Source organism: Ambystoma mexicanum, chromosome 14 (assembly GCF_040938575.1).
Source record: "Ambystoma mexicanum isolate Mex_15411 chromosome 14, UKY_AmexF1_1, whole genome shotgun sequence".
Classification (NCBI taxonomy): domain Eukaryota; kingdom Metazoa; phylum Chordata; class Amphibia; order Caudata; family Ambystomatidae; genus Ambystoma; species Ambystoma mexicanum.
The window spans coordinates 521,328,929-521,353,484 of record NC_090940.1 but is presented as its reverse complement, the minus strand read 5'-3'; the positions used below and the strand labels follow the sequence as shown (position 1 = coordinate 521,353,484).

General features: G+C 44.7%; 1 protein-coding gene across 2 annotated transcripts in view; it reads left to right on the top strand.

The window, feature by feature from the left end:
* Positions 1-24,556, top strand: part of PPP2R5C (protein phosphatase 2 regulatory subunit B'gamma) — a 1,570,607-nt gene that overhangs the window by 242,319 nt on the left and 1,303,732 nt on the right. For both annotated transcript variants that reach the window (XM_069637762.1, XM_069637761.1), the window contains exon 3: positions 21,797-21,956. In XM_069637762.1, the coding sequence (XP_069493863.1) occupies positions 21,797-21,956 (160 nt within the window). The remainder of the gene's footprint in view (positions 1-21,796; positions 21,957-24,556) is intronic.

The window sequence follows — 24,556 nt, the reverse complement described above, 5'->3', positions numbered from 1 at the left end:
AGTACGATGGCCTCCATGAAACAATACCAGGAGATGGTAACAGCGATTCAGGGTCTCCAGGCGGAGGTTCAGAGCCTTCGAACAGAGAACATCAACTTACGTCAACAGGTGGCGGCTCGAGAGGATTTCCGAGGTGACCTGCCTCCCCTGACGTTCTCCTTCGGGAAGTATGATGGCAGTCCGCAACTCCTGAAAGAATTTTTGGATGCCTGTATGATTTACTTTACCTTTCGACCTAAGGCCTATGAACTCGATAGGGCCAAGGTTGGGTTTTTGGTCTCCAACCTAGTGGGCAATGCTTTGGCCTGGGCTACTCCACTGATAGCGCAAGCAAATCCTGCGGTTAATGACTACGCACAGTTCACTCAATTGTTGCGGGACAGATTTGAAAGACCAGAGGTCCAATATTCTTCTTATGAAGCCCTCCTGGATCTCCGTCAGGGAAATCAAGGTGTACAGACATACGCCTCCGCATTTATGAAGTAGGCTACGGAGGCGGGGTGGCCAGATTTAGCCCAACAGACCCTCTTCCGACGAGGATTACATGATGAACTCAAGGACGAACTAGCCCGGATGGCACATCCTGCTTCCTTTCCAGAGTTGGTCACGATGTCTCTGCAGTTGGAGTTTAGATTGCAGGAGCGAAGATTAGAAAGGAGGAGGTTCAGACCACATCAGACTATCGGAATACCCGCCTCAAATCCTCCTACTCGATCGCAGACAGAGGAACCTATGCAAATAGGATCAACTAGGGGCCCGTTGACTCCCGAGGAACGAAAAAGACGCAGAGAACAGGGTCTTTGCATGTACTGCGGATCCTCTAAGCATCTGCTTCGGAGTTGCCCCGAGGTACCCCCGAGACGGTCGGGAAACGCATCTCCCCGGTCTTGAGCAGGGAAAGGAACCGGGCGGAATTGATTAATCCCTGCAATTTCAGGCAGCAGGATAAGCCGAAAGAGGACCATAGACTCATGGTATTTACAGTTCATCTGACTTTCGGATCTCTTGCTTCACTAGAAACCTTGGCTATGCTGGATTGCGGTGCTGCTGGAAACTTTATTGATATTCAGTGGGTTCAAGAACAGGCTATTCCCCTACTTCAGAAAGACTGTCCTTTACCGGTAGAGGGTGTAGACGGAGCTCCTCTCTCTTCTGGACCTATCATTCAAGAGACTTGTCCAGCCACTATGTCTTTGTTTCAATACCAGGAACAAATTACCTTTGATGTCATCAGAGCTGCCCATTTTCCCGTCATCCTGGGCATACCCTGGTTGCGCAAGCATAATCCCAGGATAGACTGGGCTACTAATACTGTAAGTTTTCTGTCTTCATATTGTTCCACTTCGAGTCTTCCCCAGACATCTCCTTTCAGGGGGAAGGGGGTTGCTGTTCCAACCTCCTCGGCAGTGGTTCAAACGATCCCTCCTTATTACCAGCAGTATGCCGAGATCTTTGAGGATATACTACCCCGTACTTTACCCCCACATCGAGCAGAGGATTGTGCCATCAATTTGAAACCTGAAGCATCGGTACCGTTTGGACGCATGTATCCGATGTCCCTACCAGAAAGAAGGGCATTGAAGGAGTATCTAGATGCTAATCTACAGAATGGTTTGATCCAGGAATCTCACTCCCCAGCAGGGGCTTCAATGTTCTTCATCCCAAAGAAGGGCTCTGCTGAACTCAGGCCGTGTATAGATTACCGAGGATTGAACAGCTTGACTATTCGAGACAGATATCCTATGCCTCTCATAAAGGAGGTACTTGAAGCAGTAGAAGGAGCCTCTATATTCACCAAATTAGACCTTCGGGGAGCCTACCATCTGCTGAGAATAAAGAAAGGGGATGAGTGGAAGACGGCCTTTCGAACTCCTCTGGGACATTTCGAATATAGAGTCATGCCCTTTGGCCTGGTGAACGCCCCGGCAGTCTTCCAGCACTTTGTTGATAAGATTTTTTCCGACTTGCTGTATGCCTCAGTGGTGGTCTATTTAGACGATATTTTGGTCTTTTCCTCCTCTCTCTCGGAACACCGAAGGCATGTCTCCCTGGTCCTCCAAAGGTTAAGGGAAAATCAGCTCCTGGTCAAGCCAGAGAAGTGCATTTTCGAGGCTGCCTCAGTGTCATACTTAGGTTTTATCGTCTCAAAGGAGGGGGTACAGATGGATCCTGAGAAGGTAAGGGCAGTCCTTAGATGGCCTGTTCCGAAGAGTCCCAAGGACATACAGAGGTTTTTGGGTCTTTCCAACTTTTACAGACGATTCATCCCTAACTTCTCTGACATAGTCTTGCCCATCACTCGTCTTCTAAAAAAGGGCCAGAAGTTTGAATGGGATAAGGATGCCGACCAAGCCTTCCTGGTACTCAAGAAAGCCTTTACTACTGCTCCCATTCTGGTGCAACCTAACCAATCTCTCCCCTTTGTGGTTGAAACGGATGCCTCTAGAGGGGCCATTGGAGCTGCCCTCCTACAAGTCGGCAAAGATGGAGCGGAACATCCGGTGGCATATTATTCTAGAACACTTACACCTAGTGAAAGGAATTACTCGGTGTTGGAACGAGAGCTACTGGCTATCCGACAGGCCTGTATTGAATGGAGACATTTGTTACAGGGAGCTGCCCATCCCTTTCTGGTTCGTACTGACCACCGGAATCTGAAGATATTGCAGCAAATGGAGTGTTGCAATTCCAGACACGCTCGATGGGCCTATTTCTTTTCCCAATATGACTTTGAAATCTCATATCTTCCCGGAAAGGAGAACGCTCTAGCGGACGCTCTCTCTCGGAGCCTGGAGTACCAAGAGGAAGAGAAACAGGGCCAGGATGGGATACTTGCTGGCAAGAGAATCCTGGGAATGGTCAGCTCTTTCCTACAAGAAGTAGAGCTTGCCACTTATCATATCGATGTGTCTTCAGAGTATCAACCACTCCTGGTGAAGAGGGGTGGGTTGTACTTTCATCAAGGCGCCCTATTTCTACCGTCTAAGGAGTTCCAAACGCAAGCCCTATATTGGTGTCGCGACCTTCCGTCTGCGGGTCACAAGGGACAGAGGGCAACCCTACGCCTGGCTTCTAGATATTTCTGGTGGCCGACAATGGTAAAGGACACTAAGGCATACGTGATGAGTTGTCCAGTATGTGCGGCCAACAAGAATACCACTCACAGACCATTGGGCCTGCTCCAACAAGAGCCTCTACCATCTCAGCCTTGGGTACATGTATCTACCGATTTTATTGTAGATCTTCCCCCCTCGGGGGGATACACAGCAATTATGGTGACTATTGACTCCCTGAGCAAGATGGCACATTTCTCTCCCTTACATGGCTTGCCTTCCGCCCCCATGACGGCCGAAGTATTCCTGAGAGACGTAGTGAGATTACATGGCTTGCCTCGGACCATAGTGTCGGATAGGGGAACCCAATTTACCTCCCGTTTTTGGTCAGCGTTATGCAGCTCTCTGGGGATTCAGAAAGCATTGTCTTCTGGTTACCATCCCCAGAGTAACGGCCAGACCGAACGCTTAAATGCCACCATCGAACAATATCTACGTTGTTTCTGCAATCAGGAGCAGGATAAGTGGCAGTCCTATCTAGCACTGGCAGAGTTTACCTACAACAATACCCAACATTCTGCTACAGGCATCAGTCCCTTCTTTTTTACCTACGGGTATCATCCGAGACATATTCCTCTTTTTGGGATTCCTCCTACTACTGTGCCCTCGGTGGATCAACATCTTCATGATCTCCGTACCATCCAAAAGGAAGCTGTACAGAAGTTGGAGGCAAGCCGGATACGTTACAAGAAGTATGCGGATAAGAAGCGATCCCCTAACCCTAACTGGGCTGTAGGAACCAAGGTGTGGTTATCAACCAAATATCTCCCGCGTTGGGTTCACCCAGGAAAATTCTCGGCCCGCTTCATAGGTCCTTTCCCTATTTTGTCCCAGGTAAATCCTGTGGCCTTTCGGTTACAATTACCACCCAGGATGAAGAGGATTCACCCTGTTTTCCATACGTCTCTCCTAAAGGCTTATTTTCCCGATCCTACGAGTCATCGTAGACCCTCTTCTTTAAGGATCGAGGACCCGGACCCTGACGAGTATGAAGTGGAGAGGCTGGTGGATTCCCGTTACAGACATGGCACTATACAATACCTGGTCCATTGGAAAGGGTACTCAGCAGCAGAACGATCTTGGGAGCCCAGACGTAACATCCATGCCCCACGCCTTCTCAGATTGTTCCATCGCCTTCACCCAGGGAAGCCCGGGGGAGAAGGGATAAGGAGAGGGCATACTGTCACACTACTGAGACCGTGGAAGTTATGGGCAAGATGGAGGCGCTATTAGGTCGCAACAGTCTGTCTGTGAGCGGTCCAGTCTTTTTGTTGCTGCTGCATTTAAGGAAGCCACGCCCCCTGCGAGTCGCGTTGCAACTCGCTATGCTGACTTTCGATTTTGTGCCTACTACCGTTCCTGACATACCGAGCTCCTCTTTTGTTTTCTCGGTTAATCTCCGCGGCCCTTCGCCTTCTCGTTAGGCGACGGCCGTTCTCTTGCCTTTCCTTTCCCCTTATCTGGTCCTCGGTTCCAGCCTAGCTTCGCCCCCCGTAGTACCCTCTACCTCGCTCGGCTGGTACCTGTCTTCCCCGTCGGCTAGGTTCCGGTTTTCCGGTTCCCTGTTGCTCGGGGTCTTTTCCGTCTTCCCTCGGTCTTGCCATCCCTCTCTTTCACCCCCTCTTTCTTTCGCGCACTCTCACATTTACTCGCTCTCTCATTCATACTCTCTTGCATTCACTCCCTCTCTCATTCGCGCACTCCTGCATTCACTCGCTCTCTCATTCATACTCTCTAGCATTCACTCGCTCTCTCATTCATACTCTCTAGCATTCACTCGCTCTCTCATTCATACTCTCTCGCATTCACTCTCTCTTACTCTCACGGACTCACTACTGCTCTCTATTGCTCACGAGTTTTCTCTCTCTCTCTCTCCCCATACCTTTACCTGTCTACCGAAACAACTTACCTCCGCCTGCAGTCTTCTGTGCCTATGTTTGATCCTTCCGAAGCATAGAAGTTCTCCTTTGTGGCTCCACACTCCATCGCCTCTCCCAGGGCTCCTTCATCCATGCCAAGGAATCACAGTCCGGTAGCTGTCATCCATTGGAGTATCAACTGGACATTGGCCTCAAGACTTTTAAAGCCTCTGGACCCGCAATTCCTCCAATCTATCCTCGCCTGCAGCCTCACAGGGTTTTTTCTGCCTTACTGGCTTTTTCCCTGTTTTGGGAGGGGCGGACTCCCCAGGGTTCACCTGACGGTTTATTCCAATAACGGTCAAGGTGGCCTCCGGAGGAGACCGTCCCTATCTCTTCGAACGCAAGAAGGGGAAAGGACTCCTTAAGAAAGATACTGAAGAGGGGAGAACCCCGAAAGACCGGAGGAGAAGACAGAAAGTCGCCAGTCACAGTGAAGACCAAGGTGAGGAGACTCCTGGGGAAGGAACTGTGGGAAGTGGCTGTGACAGAAACTGTGATTGTCGAAGTGGTCATGCAGAGATTAGTCAAACCCTCTGCAGTTTTCGAAAGCCTTCGACTAATGTGATTGAGTTGTGTTTCTTTATTGATTGAAAACTTGGGGAAGGGAACCCTGAGGAAAAGTCTAGAGGCTCGAGCCTGACTGAGGGAAGCCAATCAGGAATATTTGTGAATTGTGAACTAAGGCAGGCTCTAGCCTGACTGAGAGAAGCCTGTGTTGAACTGTGTTGAACTGTGTTTGAGAAAAGACCCGAACTCGGGTGAGGGGAAACCTTAAGGGTCTATTGGAGGAAGACTAACTGTGTTGAACTGAGCTTGAGAAGATAGGTATGATCGCGGTCGAGGAAGACCTGAAGGACGTGTACCCAAAAGTCAAAGTGTGTCACTTAAGGAACAGTGTATCATCCACCTATCCTTTTTCCCCTCAAATTTGGTACCCCGTGCTTTAAACGTGGGGAAGGGAGTTGTACACCATTTTCTGAAAGCCATTCAGACCTTTTTGTTAGACACCGACTTTCCTTTTTGAAAACGGATTTCCCAGTGCACATTTATTGTAATAGAGTGAGGGCAGGCATTAGGTTTTATAGTTTAAATCTTATGATATCGGACACGACTGACTAGGACTGTTTTTCTGGTATTTGATGGTAGAGCATGCTCCCAATTTAGCTATATGGCCAGACAGGAGTTGTTTTCAAACCCTGAGAATTGAATTAAAATTGTCAACTTTGTATCGTTTATGTCAGTGTCCTCCTTGTGATACTATGCCTCCCTTACAGAAGACCGGATTAGATTGGTTAGGGTCAGAGTTCCAATGGCAGAACAAGGGGAGAGTTAAAAGGAGGACAGGAAACAGGGCATTTGGGTTGTTCAGGTGAGGAGAAGGTGGCAGACTAAGAGACCAATAGGAGGAAGCGCAGTGGATTGGAGTGTCGAGGCGTTAGAAAGAAAAGGCAAGGTATTGGTGAGAGTGAGTGGTAATGTATGGTGAATGTGTGTCTAAGTTCGGAATGTGAGAGAGTTGGAATGTGTGTGGACAGTGACAGATAGGTGTTTGGGAGAGTGACAGAAGAGTTACTGAGTAGAAGTGTGATGGAGTAGTTGCAATGAGGAGTATCCAGCCAAATTACCTGTTTTCAAGGGTAAACCAATGGGATGGGCTGTTTTTTAAGAAACTAGGCATTAGAGGCAGACGTTGAGGCCTTCAATGGGAGATTACAAATGGATAGCCCAGCAACTAATACCTTTTGTGCCCATCAAAGGTCTTTTAGAATAGACTATTGTTTCTTGGCAGTTTAAGCGTGCGTTCTATTCAAGGATGTTTTGGTTGCTACAAGGGTTGAACGTGATCATAATCTCTTGCATATCTTACTGTAAGTGCCTCCATTCGGGTATACTGAACATCAGAGGCCTAAGATAGGGCAGCCTTTGAAGGGTGCAGTATGAGATTGACAGAAGTAGACTTCTCTAGTCTTGCTCCTGTTATATATAATGCAGTCCTGCAACACCTAGAATGCATGTTCACTCAGGACTGAGAACCTCACTTAAAAGCAACTGCCATGTTGAATGCTCTTAAGGCTATTAATAATCTTTTTCGAGTTCCTCCGAAGACCATCAGGCTTTTATAACATGGGCACTGAAGGGCTCCTACCCTGGAGTAGAAAATAACATTCCTGGTAAAACCTGCTAAAACGACTTTGTATTTAAGGGAATAGACAAGTGCCCTAGTGTTCAATAATTCTTGGGGTATAAATGTAACCACGGCCCATACCAGATCCCTAAAGGAGGGCACTGAGGCAATATGTTCCAGTCTTCGGAAAAAGGCCTTGTCCTGGACAGAGTCCCAGGGGATCTTTTTAAATCGATCTTGCAGTATGGGTTCATTTACAACCCTCTGCTCTTTAATTATGTACTAACCACAGGTGAAATCTCCCACTTTCGGAGGCTGTCCGAAATAATTCATATCTTTAAAACAGGTGAAAGGGGGATCAAATTAATTACAGACCAGTCACCCTCCTAGACTTATCTGGAAGGATATTCTCTAAAGTTGCCTTGGATAGGGGCCCGGAGTGGAAGAGTAGGGGAGACAAACCCAGTGCAGGGGGGTTTCCGTCAAGGTGCTGGTACTATTGGATAAGACCTGCGACTAATGCTGATACCCAAGAAGTATGCATCTCTGAGGAAAGGTTCACTATATATTGGCTTTGTAGATCTCAAGGCAGTTTATGACTCTGACAGGGACCTGTTGTGGGAATCCCTGGGCTGGAAAGGTATAGATTCAGTGATCAATTTATGATTGCACAATTTATGATTATCAGAACTTCATGAAGGGTCTAGAATTAGGGTTTGGTTGGGCCAGAGAGGAGTGCACTCCAAGGACTTTTATATAAGTGGAGGTGTGAGACAAAGTGCCATGCTTGCACCAACACTATTCAACCTTGTCATCAATAATGTAGGCTGTTGACTGGAGAGATGGGAGGGGGGTCCACCAAGAATTGCTAATGTTTCTGTTCCTATTCTTTTTCCTGATGAAACAGTTCTAGTCTCTGAAACATTTCTAGGCTGCTTATTGGGGGTTTTGGCAAATAGTTCTGATTAAAGAATCTTACTATAAACTAGTCAACTACTCTAAACTGGTCCACTAGTGAAAACATAACCACAGATTCTTCAGGTGGATTGCTGAATGTCTTTAATAGCATTCAGCAAAGCCAGCATACACAGGACAAACAGCAACCCATCTGCAGAATGAAACTCAGCGCAGCAAACCCCCTTCCTCTATGCCAAGTGTTTTTATACAGCAGAGCACACATGCATTTCAATGGGAATGGGTGGTTCTGGCATAGCATGAGATGGGCAAGCAGAAATGTTTTGAGAGGCTTTTCAGTCTCTCAGCATACACATCATAGGCAGAGGCTAAATTCTCACACCTAGGAAGGCACAATCTATGACATTTTACGATAAATTACAATTCCTGATGTGCACGCTACTTTTACAGTTCCCATGCGTTCAGGTTGAGATGGCTCCATTACTATGGCTCCTTCTGTCTGCTAAAGCTGCCTTGCCTAGTGAGGCATCTTCCTAAAACACGCTTAGATATGCCAAAAGGGAAACACAACAAAAGGGGGAACTTATTGAAGCGGGCATCGTTATGAGGTGGAAGGCTAAGCTTCTCTGTGGTTAAGACATGCACACTATGGCATTGAACTAACCCTGTTCAGGCAATAAGACAGTGTTAAACATGGCAGTTAGCAAGTGCTTTATCAAAACTAGCAGGGCAACAGGGGTATCTGAGGAGTTGAACAATTTGCATTCCTAATTTTCCCCACATGTTTATACGGAATATTTGCAAGAACTTCAAAAACAGCCAGGCTGTGAGAACCTGGATTGGTTTAGAGCTATAAGGAAAGGTCTATTCAAACTGGGCTTAAACGATTTTTTGTGTGACTTTCAAGCACAAATTACCAAAGTTGACACGACACAAATCTCTTGTACACAAGATATTGGAAAATGAAAGATGACATGTTATTACAATATGCACAAGGAAACTCCAGACAGCTTATATCTAGAGTCAGAAAGTTTTACAGGCTGAGAATTACTGCTCAAAAGAATGACCAACCCTGGAATGAGAGATCTCTACTAAAGATTTAGGGCCTCATTACAACCCCGGCGGTAGCCCTGCCAGTAAAAATGGCAGGCTGCCGCCAGAGTTGTTTTTTTCCAGCGTCTGGCTTTAGGGAATCACCAGGGCATTACGGCAGTCCGTGAAGCCAGGCGCCGGAAAATGTAACTCCCCATTCCCATTTGAGTCCCGTAGGACTCAATGGGGATGGGGAGGACGGTAGCACCGGCACTGTTCATAACGGTGCTGGTGCTACCCTGAAAGTCTGCGAGCGGCTGCCGTTCTGCCCGCCAGGTCAGACCTGGCAGGCAGGAGGGCATCCGGCCCACAAACTTTTACTCTGGAGGTCCGGTAACAGCAGTGCTGGTAAGCCTACCAGCACAGTTGTTACCAGACCGGCAGGGTCGTTATGACCCCCTTAGTCTAGGTTGCCAACCTTTTACAGTAGTTTGGGGATATGGCTTCAAGCTGATAGAGCAATCATTTGTGTCCTTGTAGTATTTCACCTGAAACAATTATTCACTTTTTATTTTTGCGTCCCCTTTATTCAAATCTTAAGGAAAAAGTTGTTGGAGCCCCTAATTAAGGATTCCAGAATAAGGCACCTGTAAAATGCCTTTGTGTGGGCTTGTAGCACGGTTAGTGAAGCAGTAACGCTTTCAGATGCGCAGTTTATATGGAGAGCATGGCTATGTAGCAGACAGTGGGGTTTGGTGGAGGGAAAGAGTAATGACAAAAATGTGATTATGGAATGTTGATTTTACAATGTTGATTGGACCATTTGATTGTTATTTGTTTTTATAAATGTTGTAATATTTGGTGTTTTAATGTTGTAATAACAGTAATGCTGTTCAAATAGAAATGTGACTTGACTAATAGTGTGGAGAAGGGAGTAACATTGAAGGATGGTGGTAGATGTAGGAGCAAAGTGAGACACATCAGAGGGACAAATGAAAGGAGCACTAGGAGAGAAAGTGGGGAGGAGTTGGAAGGAGGAGAGTAGCGGGAGAAAAGTAAGTGTCAGGGAGAGGAACACCAAGGCATGAGGGAAAGTGTCTCTAAGGTATAATTCTACAATCCCTTTAAAAGTAACCTTATTGTTAGCGCAGGTTGTCTTTGACTTCTATGATGAATCAGAGTTGATTCCCCAGAAAACCTGGCTTGGGACCTTTCTCACGTGGCCACGGAAAAGCAGACGCTTTCTGATCCTGACCTTGGGGCTGGTGAGCGGCGAAGCAGGCCAGGGGGAATGGGAAACCCCCTGTTTCAACACCACCTCCCACCCGCGACCCCATCCTTCTAGTGGCTTATTGCAAAATAGAAGAAGCTAGAAAAACTGATTTTTACATTATTGACTCCAAGTCCAATAATCCCCAAAGTACTGGGACGTAAAAAGAGGGCCGAAGACGCACTAAGCTGCAAAGCGCAGCAAATTAATGAAAATAACCTGGACTGGAAGGCTTGGAAGACCCCCTCAGGTGCAGGCCATTAGTACGAAGGAGCAGAGCAGTAGTTGTAGGTGGAGGAGTTGTGAACTCTCCACATTGTAGCAGAATCTGGAGGAGGAAGACAGCACCAGGACCACTGTCAAGAGTTGAGCAGGTGCCAGTCCCGAGAGGGTCTTTGACTCCAGAAGCCTTCATTGCAGAGCTCGCACAGTGGTAAACGTCAGAGGTGAAAGCTTTCACCTGGGAAACCTGGATTGCAGAGGCTGCGCAGCAGGGAACGAAAGTTTAGAAAGCTTTCCCCATGGTAAGGTGATCTCCGGTGGTAGGCGGGCACCAGAGAGCCTTTGGAGCAGAGGACGCTCTGTGTGCGAGTGGCACGGACTGCAGAAGACTGAAAGCTGCTGGTTGCCGGACCATGAGAAGCATGCTCAGGCAGAGGACTTGGAAGCAGCGAGGCGAACAGACGCACATGCCTGAACCAGTGAGTCACTGAGATATTGTGACACCGGAAGTGTCCATATACAGCAGCTTGCTCAGGCCATGTGCTTTAACACAGAAAACAACACACGTAGAGGGAAATATAAGAAGAAGAGTACCTTTAAATACCAAACTGACAGAAAGCAAATGAAGCAGTATTTTATAAACCAAACTGACTTTAAAAGGAGAAAGTGGAATAATAAGAGCTTGATTATCAGACCAAAGGGGTGTGATTATTTGCATGTGGGGCAATTTGAAAGCCAGCCGGAAGATGAGGTTATAATTCAAGAACCTAAGAGGAACTACCATTGCCAAAGCCAGAAGAAAGTTATAAGAATGCAATTTAAAGTTAACAATCATTGCCAAAGTCAAGCGGGGGCAAATAAGAATTCAAACATTTGTAAAACCTATAGCCCAATAGCCCATATTTGAAGAAGGTCATAAAAGGAACTGGTTTAAACCCACATTGCCAAAGTCAAAGAAGAGTCAGCGGGAGACATAATTATTGTCAGACTTTGATTAATGAACAAGTGGGGAAACAAGATTGGCAAGAAGGCTGCCCCTCTGGTAAAGGATATTCAGAAGGAGTGGAGCATAACTTGCAGAGTGTAAGGAAATCGCAGGCCTCTAATCAATAGCACCAATGTGAATCTTGTTTTCAATGACAACATTCTTAAATGTGATGTTGTGTAGAAAGACACCTTGCAAAGTTGTTGAAAGCTGGTCTTTACTACAGAAGTACTTGTGGTTGTTAGTTTGTTCTGGGCTGGCAGGGGAGTACACCATGTCAGAGGTGGCTGTGACACTTTATTCTGTTCTAGCAGGAGAGTACACCAGAACAGAGAACTTTGAAATAGTAGGCCTGGCATGGGAGTGGACCATATGGAAATTGAGTAAGTACTGTGAAGTAGTGTTGACAAATCACAAAGAAGAAGTAGTAGAACCATTGATAGGTTAGTGTTTCCTTTAGTTTATTTTAGACAGGGGACACCTTGTGAGGTTAGGGATAGTGAAGCATTTATCCAACCTTTTGAGTTAATAAGATGTTATCTTTTGAAAAACCTTCACAAAGTTGCCCGCTTCACATTTCTGACTCCTCACACTTCCACCTAAATCAGGAAATCTTTGTTTGTTCTTCCCTAATCCTTGTTTGGAAGTTGAAAGGGCTCATCATAGCTTGGACATGAGACGAGCACTCAGATTTTATCTGCGCAGGACTGTTTAGTGTGCCTTTTCATTCTTTATGGCGACACATCCCACTGTCAGTTCATGTTGAAGGTTGAAGGTGACTATTACTCATTGTATAGTCTCCTACATTGAGGAGAAGCTACAAACTTCAGAAACCCTCTATGCATAGTGCCAAGGTTGCTTCTGTGGTATTCAAAGTCACGTTTTTCGGGATGTTATTGTCAAGGCTGCAACATGGGCATTGCCCTTTGCGTTCTGAAGGCAAAATGTCTGGTTTGGTGAGGCAGTTCTTCAGAAATTGTTTGGCTAGATTAGGTATAGTCTTCCTCCCCTACAATGCATCTTGCTTGGTAGTCGTTCAAGAGGGAGGAGGACGGGACATATAACTAAAAGTTACTAACCATAGTCACTTCATTTTTCGTTAGTCCATAGTCCTCTTCCTCCATACACCCTTCCACCCTCTCTGCTAAAACAGACATATATCAGTTTACGGCCTGGGTGATTGGAAAGGGACAGGAAAAGCACGGCTGAGGACACACTTAGAGGGGCATGGCCACATGCATGTACGCATGCCCCACAGCTAAATGCTAAACTGTTTATTGGAGGACGTTATCTGCTGGAAAATAGCTCCTGTCCGATCCCTCGTGAATGGGTTATCTCAAGTGTATGGAGGAAAGTGAACAATGGACTTGTAACGTATCACTATGGTGAGTAAACTTTACTTTAACACTGTACATTGCAGCATGCATCAATTCTGTCAAACTGAAGTTTTGTTAGACTTCACTTAGGCCTAAGTTCCCAGCATTTCAAATGTTCAAGTTCCCTTACTTTACGACTGCGTCTCCAAGCTTGCATCAATTCTCTCACTGTCAATGACTGTTACCGTCTTGTGGCATGTGGAACTGGGCTACTGGATGTTATTCTCTATGATTTTATTCAGTTTCTGCTCAATGTGACTTTATCATATTGACAGTTTTGTCTGGCATTGTTCCTGATGTTTTCTCTCTAGACTCTTGCTCCTCAATGTATGCTTGGTCCTTGGTTTTTGGTGGCATACTTGCCATCTGCAGTTCTTACTTCTGTGTCGCTTCATCCTCTGGAAATTCTGTATCAGTCTTCACTGTGGTCTACAGCTACAAGCAACTTTCCTGCTGTTTTCCCACCTCTTTCCTACCGCAATCTTCCCCTGTGCTTTCTCTGTCGCCGAAAGGCCTGCGGCTCTGTGGGCTTGGGCACATAGCAACCAAATTCCATTGTGCTACCTGCCCATAAAGTGATGATTCATCTTTTGTCTTACCTGATATTGCTGCACATTGCCAAGTGAACCTTTTTTAAAGGCGGGAGAAGAATAACAGTTGGTGAGATCTGTGTGAATCGGTGGCCGGCCACAAATAACTACGCTGACACTGGTAGTAACTCCAAGGGTGTTTATTTGGGACTTGGGCCAAGGGTTCTCTGGTAATTCTGAGGCTTGATCGGGATCTGGGGGAATTGGCGCTAGGGCTGTCCCTCTCTCGCTTACCTACCCTGGCCATTACCCTCATCCCTAACCCAGGTGTCCTTAACGGGTGTTAGAACTCTTGATCAGTGCCACCTGTGATCTTCTGGCAGGAACTCATGATGTTTTTTTACCTAAGACGATGGCTTCCTGTCTCCCTCAGGATCTTCTAGCTGTCCCTGACCTAGCTTTCTACCACTCTAGAGGCATTTTGGGATGGTGTCTCCTTCCGCCCAGTTCCACCTGTTCTTCTTGCACACACTGTCTCGCCTGATCCTTCCCTACACTAGGTCCCAAGATGTTCTCCTCTCATGATAGTAGTGTCCCTCCAATCTCGCACTCCGCCTTCTTACCTCCACCCTTCAATGTCACCACTCTCCTTATTTCTCGATCTCTAACCACCACTCTACTGCCAATACCTCTGCTACTAGCTCCTTCCTTCTTCCTCACTACTACTCCGCCTTCTACTTCCACTCTACTGTTACCACTACTTCCACACAAACGCAACTACATCTCTGTGCTGTTCCTACTACTCCTACTGACATGTTGTTTAGCCTGAATGCAAGGGTTGTGTGGTATCTCAAAATATGTGTGGTATTTCAAGCCTTGTAGTCAGTAGGCAGGCATGTACATAATGTAATTGCATCAACATATATTCAGTTAATGAGCAGAGTTCACAATTAAGAACAAATAATTACATTTAGCTTGGATGTCTGGGCTGTGTGCCAACCCTATCTTTGTTATGGAACACACAAGCATATTGGGTAAACAATACTTCTGGGATGCATACCAAACAGTCTGTAAAGTGTGACACTGGCTATCACATTATTCCTGAAACATCTAGAAAATAGAATGAAGGCCGTGGCGTGAGGACCCGCCCAAAAACTTTATGAAATGCGGATTAAGTGACAATGGTGAAACAGGATCTAGACAAGTAACATTCCTAATCTTAAGGCGAGGACTCTAAGGGTTATGCAAACTGAGTGTATGTCCTTGATAGCAGCCTTGTTTTGTTTTTTAGTTTTTCAAAAGTTTGTAATAAACCAAATGAAAATAATAAAAAATAAAATAAAAACAGTGTTCCAATTGTCCTGGTTTATTATAGTAAACAAAACAAAATGTTCGAGCTATTAAAACAGTGTTTAAAAGAACTACAATGTTTCCAGGCAAGGCCGGATATGGGCGAGAACGAGCAAATGTAGCACCTTGCACTTGCTGATAATGAGAAAGGACACTCTGAGACTATAAAAAGGCTGGCTTTGGGGAGGGCTACACCAGCTGTTCTGATGGGCTGGAAGAGAAGGGATCAGACGAAGGCTGTGAGGACCACCCATAGAGATGCACTGGAGACACTCTTTCCTATACAGAGGCAAGGGAGAAGTTCCTCCTTTTTCCTTGTCTTATATTTGAAGCCACTAAATTGGATTTTGGGCTTTTTGAGACTTGCTATTCATTTTTTAGATGAACTATTACTGGAGCTGCATGCAGCTCTCTACCTATTCACAATTGTCAATTTCTGACACCATGGATAACTCGAATTGACACTGAAACCTTTTATAGCATTTTTCCTATTTTGGCTGCTTTTTGCTAACCATAGTGATTTTGAAAGGTGGTTTTTGGATTCAGTATTTTTGTAATTTTCTTGAAATGTACAAACTACGAGCATCCGGATATCTCGTCTCCACCTCTCATTTTATGATAACCTGTTTTACCCATCTTTAATATCACATTGTGAAAGAGCAAGCTAATTCTATAAAGTTGCCTAGCGAGATCTATTATGGTAGACAGTTACTATTGAAATGGCTCTTCTGCTTCTGAAATTATGTATTGGTCTTCAGTAGTCCTAGAGACAAAAGACAGTGATTGCTGAATATTCATTAATCACCTTTTGCATATTAAGTGTGTTATGTGTGGTGACCATAATGGTTGCTATGTTTCTTAATTCTCATAATTAAAAGATTTACACTATACACAAGAGTGTAAGGGCATTCATTGATTGTTTACTATTGAGAATCTTGTCAGAAGCATTGAACATGAGCATAATGTGTTGGGCATCTATTTGAAAGTACTGTGTATTGATATGTTATATATGATGCATGTCTTTAATAAACACACACAGGGTTACTGGATGTTTTGAGCAGTGGACCCTTAATAAAATAAATGTGACATTAGCAAACAACTCCTGTGCTGATAACTGAGAGTAGCCGCCCACTGCAGATTGCCTACTCTCTTTACTGATGCAGTTGAAAGGTATATGCTTTTCTCTACCTCCATTCCTACCACATCCCCTATTGGGGGGTCTTGGACCCTTCCCTGGGGGTGGAGGAAAGGCTTTGTGAGGTATAGGTGATAATAATCATGTCACTACTACCACTACTCTACCACTACTACTGTCACTAACTCTCTCGCTATCACTTCCAATACTGTCCCTACCACTCACTACCGTCCACTACTACATCCTTTTTCTCTATCGCTATTTCACACACTCCGTACTCACACCCAAACACTCCACAGACCCCTCTCACCAATAGCTTCTGCATCCCTGTCGCGCTCCTCCGCCTCCTGTCCTCACCCAACTAACCCACACTAAACCAATCACACACAAAGACTAAAATGCCCCACCCCCTCCCAGGATTGACCACATACCTTTTCCAATAGCTTACCTGGCTGAAGGGGTGTGGCAGGGGAAGGCTATAGGGAGGGCTTATAAGGGCTTGTAGGGCCCACCCTGCTTCATGCTGCCTTTCTGCAGGCCCAATTTGTTCCCAATCTCCCTGGTGGGCTAGTGGAGTTTTTACCACAGCCTCCATGGAGGCCTTCCATTAATAGAAGTCCCTGGTGGCTTAGTGGCAGTTCCCGGAGGGCAGGCCCCAGTAGGCTCTGCCTGCTGGATACGTGCCCTTGCTCGATGGCAGTCCTTCTGGTGCTGACTCCGCCTCCCCATCTCTCTGTATTGGTGCTCTGTGGGTTCATGTTGTGCTGGGCCAACTGGCACGGCCTGGCTTTCCCGCATTCTGTTAGTGCTGGGGCTGCCCCCCTCCCTTTTGGTATCTCGATGCAGCACCATCCTCCCCACTGCTGCAGACGAAGGTAAGGTGTGGCTGGGAAGGGACTGTTTGCAGACATTCCGGCACCTGCTGCGGCGTCAGGAATCAGGCTCCCTCCCTCTCTTGACAGGGCCTGTTTCTCGGCCCTGGCACATCAGGGAGAGGAGGAGAACATGAGAGAGTTGAGAGATTGAGATATGAGTAGAGAGTGAGTGGCAAGCAAGAGGCGGGAAAAGGAGCTAGCATGCTGTTGCACGAGTAGAAATGCAACATTAAAGATGTAGAGGAAGAGAAAACAAGAGGGGGAAAGGGTGAACAAAAGAACAGAGGTGAGAATGAGAATGATCTGCTCTGGGCTCAGAATGAGTAGATTGGTGTTAGGCTCACCTGATATCCCCGGGGGCGTCTGGAAGGCTCTGACATCTTGAACCCTGGATGCATAGCTGCCCAATGCTGAATAATGAATCTGCAATTACAGAAGGGAGGATTTGTGATAACACTCTATAATGGGTGAATCTTCCACCTCCCTCTGACCGATTGCCTTCCCACTGGGTTCTTTTCTCACCTTAGTTATTTGTAGGGTGAGCTATCTGTATTGCGTTTCTTGTGCAGGGGCGCTTGATGTTTGTTGGCGAGCTGCCTGAGTTGCTTCACTGGGCAGTACGCCTTCCTTGGGCCCAGGCCTGCTATGGCCCTGAATCTGCTGGTAGGCAGGTAGGTTTGTTAATTGTAAGTCTTTGTTCTGTTTACAGTGCAAATTCGTTAATGTCTTTATATCCTTCTTTTCAGGTGCGAAGGTCTTGATGCTGGCGTGCCGGATGGAGAGGCACGTTTCTAGGTAAGAGAAAGCGCAAAGCGCAGCGCTTTTATTGTCTTTTAAAGCAAACCTGTGTTTTCTTCTTCTCCTCACAGGCCACTGTGGTGCGTCGAGTGGATGAGAGCGCGATGAAAAACAGGCCCCCGGAATCCGTTAAGGTAAGTACAGCGCTGTGCAGTTGTTTAATATTGAAAGCCAACTTGAATATGTCTCTTTTCCTTTGCAGATGTTGCTGTGGTGCTCCGGATGGAAGAGTGGCGTAGCGCAATGGAATTCGATGTTTTGGAAGCGCGCATTCTAATATTGTTTTTCCCTTTCTCGTTATTGCAGGTCGCAATGTTCGAACAGCAGCTGTGGTAGCGGTTTGCCAGAAGTCCTTAAGCTAGTACTCACAGGTGAGTGATGTTTCTTCTTCTCTCGGTTTCCACAGATTGCAGCCCAGTTGAGATCCTGAGTGCTGGATGGTGTTTTCCCAGGTAAAACAGAATACTCTAGTTCTTGTTCTTGCAGGATTACAGGAAGATGCTGAAGACCAGGAGCTGGACACAGTGAGCGTAACGCAGCTGGTTGAAGAATAACACAAAGTGTGTTCTGCAGTCCGGGTGTGGTTTATATACCCCAGGTAAAGTAGTACCAGGGAAAGTAGTTCCAGGCCTGCCACACCTAAAACACTAGACCGCATGGCTTGGTTTTTAGAACTAGACTGTGTGGGTGCTTCCATGTTGGATTTAAAGGCCCATGTACATAAATGGGACCTAGTTTGAACAGCTCCTCCTTCCTACATATGAGCCTGGTGCCAAAGGCACCAGGACTGGCTCCAGGAGCCCTTTTGCAGTGGTTTTAAGGCCCTCGGGGTTCTGGTCAGAGCCTGCTTGTGGCACTACGCGTGCCCCCTCACAGTGGTCATGACAATTGGGCAGTTGTCCAGAGTGGTATGCAGCAAAGTAGAGGATTGCCTTGAAAACAGTCCCCCTTTCCCCTTGGCATAATAGATAACTCTTCCTGTTTCTAACAGAGACCCTCCTCTTCTTTAACCAATACTCTACATATTGTTTATTTGCTTCCCCTCTATATATCATACTTGGACACTCCGTAATAGTTCTTCCATCCTCTTACCTGCCCTCTGGGTCTCCTACTCCGGTTTCACCTAGAAGACAATTTATCTTGTATTGTGCATGTCAAAAGCAACTAAAAACTGAAGCCCCCCCCTCCCTTCGTATGCATGCACTTCAATTTTGAATCATTTTTGAGAAATGAAGCAGCCTTGGAGTGGTAGTGGTACTTTAAAAGTAACAATAAGCCACAAAATATTGTTTCCTTCATTCGCCTTTCCACTATCTTTTGTTTGTTTCCTCTGTCCCTTTCATACTATCCTTTTCGTGCCCATCCTGCACTTTTGAAAGGACCTGAAGGTACTATTCTTAAAAGAGCCCCTAGGTATTGACATTGCTGTTCTTGGGCTGCATCCCTCGCCCCCCTAGCTGAACATTGTTCCTGATGTCCACAATGCTTCTACTCTGATGAGCAAGCCCCAGGCTGATAAGCCACCAAAATGTAATGCACCTGGAGAGCCCCCCAGGCCCTCTACTCTGTGCGGTAGCCCCTTACCTTGGTGGACCGGGCCCGTAGTATTCTGAGTATTAACCGCTTCATGGAGAGTGCAACTGGTCCTTGTAATCATTGCTCTGGGGGGTGTTTGCCCAAGTGCCAATTCCAAGGGGCGCTAAGTGGGCCCACCGTATTTCTTCATGGGGTACCTAAAATGCCCCCTAATAGGCAAGAACCGGGGGACGCCCTCTTGAATAAAGGCCTCCATTGGCCCCATTATGTTGGGGATTGTGCCTTTGTGAATCAGTAAGCCATGGTGGGCTGCCATAGACTGATCAGGGATAATCCTGAGGATTCTGTTAAATTAGTTTTCAGGGATGGACGAATGGCCGGTGATGTTCTGGAAAGACTCAAGCGTTATGGCCAGACTATTAATAGTGGGATTGTTGGCAGCCTGTCCCCTGATCCTGGTACTGGGGGGCCCTCTCAAAAATAATATTACCAACAAAGTTTTATCTGGTGCGAATCTCATTCCTTTGGGCACTCACGATCCGGTAATTAGTCCGGAACTCGGAATGTGGAATTGAGATCAGAGAATTGTCCCATGCCATTTAACAAGGGTCGTGTTTTGGTCTTTTGTATTATTGTCACCAAAAGGTCACTAGCCCTCTGGAACCTTTCCGTTCTTTTCTCACTTATAAAGATATAAAGATAATGTTAGAAATGTTTAGTTGGGATGTGCTTTGATGGTCTAACGGCCAAATAAAGAGGGCTGTGCATTGAAGTGACTCAAGAGTCAATTACATACCAGCAACCAACATGCGATGGCTTGAAACATATTCGATAAACAGAATTATTTAGCTCTATAGAGACTACGTAGGATTACCGTGGGCTTCGCTTGTTTGACTAATTTGCAAATTGAGTTCTCTTGTAATCTAACACACTTAAAATTGGTTACTGACAGAATATCAATGCCAATGAAAGGATAGGTACAGTACGAGCAGCAGAGATAAAAAGATGGGTGAACTTGGCATGTTTTCTACGTTTTTTTATCAAAGTGAATTACTTTGTTCTAATTAATGTCAGCAAAATAACTTTGTGTGTGTTTTTTTAATGGGGAATGGGAATCCCCCCAAATTCTTTTTTCTCCCTTCCACCCCTGCCCCCCCACCATTCCCACCCCAACCAATGCCCCTTACCCCTCAATAAATATATACAGTTTTACTTTCCCACAAAGTTAATTTGCCAAAGTTAATTATCGCATTGTAATTCACTTCGCTAAAACAATGTTATACGGTTTTGTACGCAATAACCACATCGCTGAGAACATACTTTTTTGGTATAAGATTTTACCTTTCCCTTGTGCTCTGTAACATTCTTACTTTATGTTTGTTTGTTTATTTGGTATAGCGCAGAACCAAACCCGAAGGGGTAGCTGGGCGCAGACAATACATGGATACTTGAGAACTTGGTTACAGGAAAAATACAGTTCACATTGGTAACAAAGGTGCATGTACAAGAAAGTGCGAAACTACAGTTCAAGCTAGTTAACCAGAAATCAATTCATCTAGTTACAGTCATCTGGGGTCTCTAGAGCAGGTGGCAATGGGACGGTCGAGCTAAGTGTCATTGGAACGTATCCAGTTGAGGACTTTCCGCCTGAATCTAGGGCAAGGTTGGTCCATTCTGAGATCCATAGGGAGTTTGTTCCAAGTTTGCGCAGCTATGACCGGAAAACTAGATCCGCCAGCTGTACTCTTTTTGTATCTAGGCACCACTAAGGTGTAGGCATTAGTCATTATAGTGGGACGGTTTGAAGTTCTCTTGTTGACTCTGTTTACCAGGTAAGGGGGAGCTATATTGTTAAGACATTTGGAGGTGAGGGAAAGTGTTTTGAGGGCAATCCTGTCTTTGATTTTTAGCCAGTGGATATTTTTCCTAGAAGTGGAGATATGAGCTCTATTAGGAATATTTAAAGCTACTCTAATAGTGTTATTTTGGAGAGTTTGGAGTTTATCAAGGATATACTTGTTAGATCCTGCGTATAGAGCATTACAGTAATCCAACTTGGATATGATGAGTGAATTAGCTAGTGTAATGCAACTAGTCTCAATTAGAAATGGTCTACAAGCTCGGATTAATTTGCAAGTATATGCAGTGGAAGATGCTAGTGAGTTAGTTTGTTTCTTGAAAGTGAGCGCTGAGTCGAGATAGACCCCGAGGGTTTTGACTGCAGGCATCACTTTGATGACATTATTGTCGATGTTGAATGAGGCATAGTTTGGGTCAAGTTTTTTGATGGCCAGCTCTGAGCCGAGGATCAGTAACTCAGTCTTGTCGTCATTCAGGCAGAGGCCGTGAGATGCCATCCATGCCTGAATGAGGAGATATATCTTATTTACTAAGGCTGTGTCTTCCAAGAAGTTATGGAACAAGATCTACATTTAAGCCATTTTTGACAATTTCTTCCATATTGCTTTTTAAAGTTTTATTTTGCAGTTACGTTTTTCTGTCTTCTTTTTGCTCGTGATAAATGCAATTTAATGAACTATGAAAAATAGTTTTTAAGGTCACCCACTGTGAAAGAATCTCATTTGGTTATATTTTGCTTTTCCTCTCTGCAGGTGTCAAATAAGAAAACAAACAACGTACCACCTATAGCACAGGTATCAAAGATCAAAGTACCTACTCCTCAGGCTGTCGTAAAGAAAGAAAAACGACAAAGTTCTTCAAGGTACAATGTCAGCAATAACCGAGAACTTCAGAAACTGCAAGCTTTAAAAGGTATTGTGAATATTTTAAAAACATTGATTGAAACATAGGGATTATTGATAGGGATCCATATCTTTTCATCAGTGATAATGTCATCTAGAGTCTTACTCTATACATTTTTGGCTATATTTTTTGTACTTTTAACAGGTTGTACCCTACCTTTCCCTCCTTCCTAATCCCTCAACTCCTTTTCCCACATGTTAATTGTATTTGTATATGTTTAGTTCCTTTTTGAAATGACGTCTATTGAAAAATCTGAGCTGAGATATCATCTAAGTGAAACCTACAAAAAGACATGTCCATGTGAATGACCGCTGTTATTGGTTTCTCCATGGGAACCTATGTTCAGCAGCAATAGAATAGTTGGTTTTAGAAAATGGGCCTCGTTCTTGGATACAACAATAGACTAGGCAAGCTCAGACTCCAGATAAGCTTTTAACAGCTTTAGAAACTATGTGCAATATTTTTGACACTAGGTTGTTTGGTGTCCTGTTCATTATGTATAGAATTGTAAAAGGGTAGCTAGCAACTGCAGGGATGTAATCTGCCAGGGGTTTCTGAGTGACCCCTGACAGACAACATGTGCTTCGCTTGCATTGTCTGTGATGCCACTCGGAATTCAGTGGTAGAAAACACCTGCTAACCATCCAATACATTGTATTTAACTGTAAATAGGAAGACTTGTTTGATTTTATGAATTGTCCTTTCTTGTTTATTTTTCCTCTTCCCTCTTTTGTTTTTCCTTTCTTGACCCATTTTGATTTTATGGTAAAAAATCGTAATAGTTGTTAGTGTTTGTATGGTTGTAAAAGGTTAAGCTAACCAAATACAAATATATATATATATATATTGAAATGTGTGTTTACCCTCACTCCCCACGTCCCTTTTGCAGCCATTTGCTGTGCCCAAGCACCAGCATTACACATAGGTTCTGGGAAGCTATAATGGAACTATACACAACATGAAAAGCAAGGTTCCTACTCCCCTCTACCCCACAGCAACCCAAAAGGACAAATAATACACCTGTCAGAGACAATAAATGGTGTATGTGCCTGCTGTCACAGCAGATGTTTATGAATTCCATAATCATTTGCCATGATGTCATAGTAATTTGATGAAGGATTCAGAAGGGGAATAATCAGAACATACAGTGTAAACAACTTGCAACTGTACAAATTCAGGTTTTATCAAGTCATCAAGCAATTTGATTTGGTTAGTTTTGTTTGCTTATAATGAGCCATCTTCCCAAGACTGACCCATAAAGAAATTGACAAGCAGTTGTGTAAAAGATCACAAATTACATTAGCATAGTTGCCAACATGATCCATTCTTATCTGTAGGTGCGTATACAGTACAGGGTTTTTCTTTGAATCATGTAGTCTGAGTTTTAGAATGGGAAAAGCAGAACTACAAGTCCCAGAATGCAAAGAAAAAAACAGGACTGAATAAGCACCTACAGATTGCAAAGGATCATGTTGGCAACTATGCACTAGACTATTAATAGAAATAATAATCTAGCAATGTAAAATATGTGCTTAAAGCAATTCATCTTCTCTTGTGCTAATCCCCACCTAACTGGCTAACCAGTATTATCTCAGTCTTTTTCTTAAGCAGTTCTATACTTTGACTTCAAGAAAGGAAATTTGTATGTAACCTTTCAAGAGGACTATGTTGAATTCAAATGTTGAAGGCGACTTAGCCCAGGAAATATGAAGAGTTCAGATTTAACAATATGCAAATAGACCCAGAATTATTTTTATTAATATTCTGATGATTGAGATCAGTGGGCTGTTGACAAACGCCTCAAGACTGAAGAGTTTCTCATATATTTGTCCCCTTATTAAAATCCTAAAGAAATCAGGAGGCAGTGCACCTTGAAATAGGCCAGAGAGATTTTACTGAGGTTCGGGGTTCAGGTTTAATACCAAATGAATATAAGCCTGAGAATAAACTGGTGTAATTACCGGCAGATAACACAGGCAAAATGTGAGGCATAAAGGGTGTCAGATACAATGATTGAAATGATGTATGATCCTAACTTAGAGAGGGAATTAGATGGGGGGAGTTGCAGGTACGAGTGTAGAGGTCTACACTGATTATATTTATTATACTGTATGTATTTTGACATGATGTGCTTGGCCAACAGTTGTATCGATCATTCACATACCCAACCTTTCTCCTTTCCCCCTCTGTACCCCTCCCTTTTTTTTATTTTCCTTTATCATTTGTTTCCTCTTTGTTGAAGAAGTAACACTGTAAACTGCGATGGATTTTGTGGCAGGGTAGGCCTTGGGGGTGGAGAGTGTTTATACTCCTGACCGCTGTCTGCATTCCTTCTAGGAGGCATGTAGATGAAAGTTTGGAGAATGGCTACGGAGACTGCAGAGGGGTGGGTTGAACAAAGTAAAAAGCCAAAGTAGAATGTTTAATGTGGTGATTAATATGATATTGTGTAAATTCAGGTGAATAGAAATTTAAAAGTGTGTTACTTGAATGACGGTTATCTTTATTGGCAGAAAATAATCTATTTACAAATTTGTGGGTGTTCGAAGGTCCATACGTTTGATGCATGTTGCTTCAGGGGACCCATCTAAAAAACAGTGCTGTGAATC